At 75.5% G+C, this 1,854-nt stretch overlaps 1 protein-coding gene across 1 annotated transcript; it reads left to right on the forward strand.

Moving 5' to 3' along the window:
• The first annotated feature begins 602 nt into the window (after positions 1-602).
• Positions 603-1,649, forward strand: CEBPB (CCAAT enhancer binding protein beta). The gene is given in 1 exon segment (NM_176788.1): positions 603-1,649. A coding segment is annotated over 1 exon segment (1,047 nt).
• The last annotated feature ends 205 nt before the right edge of the window (positions 1,650-1,854 follow it).

Consider the following 1,854-nt stretch of genomic DNA (forward strand, 5'->3'; position numbering starts at 1 on the left):
GGGGGCGGGCGGCGGCCGCGTTCGGGGTGGGAGCAGACGGCCGCCCGGCCCCCTCCCGGGGCTCCCCCTCCCTTCTCGTCCGGCGGCCGGCCCAGAGGGGGCGGTCCGGGGGCGGGCTCGCGCCTCTCCGCGCTCGCCATCTCGGGGCCGCCGGGTGGGAGTGGGCTGGGAGGGGGGGCCGAGGCCTCTCCCCCCGGCCCCGCAGGCCGGGGGACCCCCGGGGGCGCGCTTCGGGTCTCCAGGCCGGCCCGCCGGCGCCCGCCCGGGGGTCCCGGGCGGCCGCGGCGTGTCCTCTGCGTGCCCGGGGAGGGAGGGGCCGCCGCCGGGCGTGACGCAGCCGTTGCTATGGCCCGCCTTTATAAATAAACGGGCTCGGGAGAAACTTTAGCGAGTCAGAGCCGCGCACGGGACCGGGAAGGGGACCCACCCGAGGGTCCGGCCGGCAGCCCCCTGCACTGATAGCGGCCACCCCGGAGCAGCGGCGGCGGCGGCAGCAGCGGCGGCGGCGACACAGCAGCGACTGTTCGGAGCCGGGAGGCCGCGCCACCTGCGGGCCGGCCGGCGCGGGCAGCCCCAGGCCCCCTCCCCGGGCACCCGCGTTCATGCAACGCCTGGTGGCCTGGGACCCAGCATGTCTCCCCCTGCCGCCGCCGCCGCCCGCCTTTAAATCCATGGAAGTGGCCAACTTCTACTACGAGGCGGACTGCTTGGCTGCTGCGTACGGCGGCAAGGCGGCCCCCGCGGCGCCCCCGGCGGCCAGACCCGGGCCGCGCCCCCCCGCCGGCGAGCTGGGTAGCATCGGAGAGCACGAGCGCGCCATCGACTTCAGCCCCTACCTGGAGCCGCTGGGCGCGCCGCAGGCCCCGGCACCCACCACGGCCTCGGACACCTTCGAGGCGGCTCCGCCCGCGCCCGCCCCCGCGCCCGCCTCCTCCGGGCAGCACCACGACTTCCTCTCCGACCTCTTCTCCGACGACTACGGGGGCAAGAACTGCAAGAAGGCGGCCGAGTACGGCTACGTGAGCCTGGGCCGCCTGGGGGCCGCCAAGGGAGCGCTGCACCCGGGCTGCTTCGCGCCCCTGCACCCGCCGCCGCCGCCGCCGCCGCCGCCGGCCGAGCTCAAGGCGGAGCCGGGCTTCGAGCCCGCGGACTGCAAGCGGAAGGAGGAGGCCGGAGCTCCGGGCGGCGGCGCCGCGGGCATGGCGGCCGGCTTCCCGTACGCGCTGCGCGCCTACCTCGGCTACCAGGCGGTGCCGAGCGGCAGCAGCGGGAGCCTGTCCACGTCCTCGTCGTCCAGCCCGCCCGGCACGCCAAGCCCCGCCGACGCCAAGGCGACCCCGGCCGCCGCCGCCTGTTACGCGGGGGCGGCGCCGGCGCCCTCGCAGGTCAAGAGCAAGGCCAAGAAGACGGTGGACAAGCACAGCGACGAGTACAAGATCCGGCGGGAGCGCAACAACATCGCGGTGCGCAAGAGCCGCGACAAGGCCAAGATGCGCAACCTGGAGACGCAGCACAAGGTCCTGGAGCTCACGGCCGAGAACGAGCGGCTCCAGAAGAAGGTGGAGCAACTGTCGCGCGAGCTCAGCACCCTGCGGAACTTGTTCAAGCAGCTGCCCGAGCCTCTGCTCGCCTCCTCCGGCCACTGCTAGCGCGGCCCCCGCGCGCGTCCCCCGCGGCCGGCCGGCCGGCCCCCGCGCTGCCGGGCGCGCCGCGGCCGCCGAGACTCCGGGGAGCGCCCGCGCGCCCGCCCGCGCCCCTGGCGGCGCCGGCAGAACTTTGGCACTGGGGCACTGGGCAGCGCGGGGAGCGCGTCGGTAATTTTAATATTTTATTATATATATCTATCTATATTTT

The sequence above is a fragment of the Bos taurus genome, chromosome 13, assembly GCF_002263795.3.
Source record: "Bos taurus isolate L1 Dominette 01449 registration number 42190680 breed Hereford chromosome 13, ARS-UCD2.0, whole genome shotgun sequence".
Taxonomy (NCBI): domain Eukaryota; kingdom Metazoa; phylum Chordata; class Mammalia; order Artiodactyla; family Bovidae; genus Bos; species Bos taurus.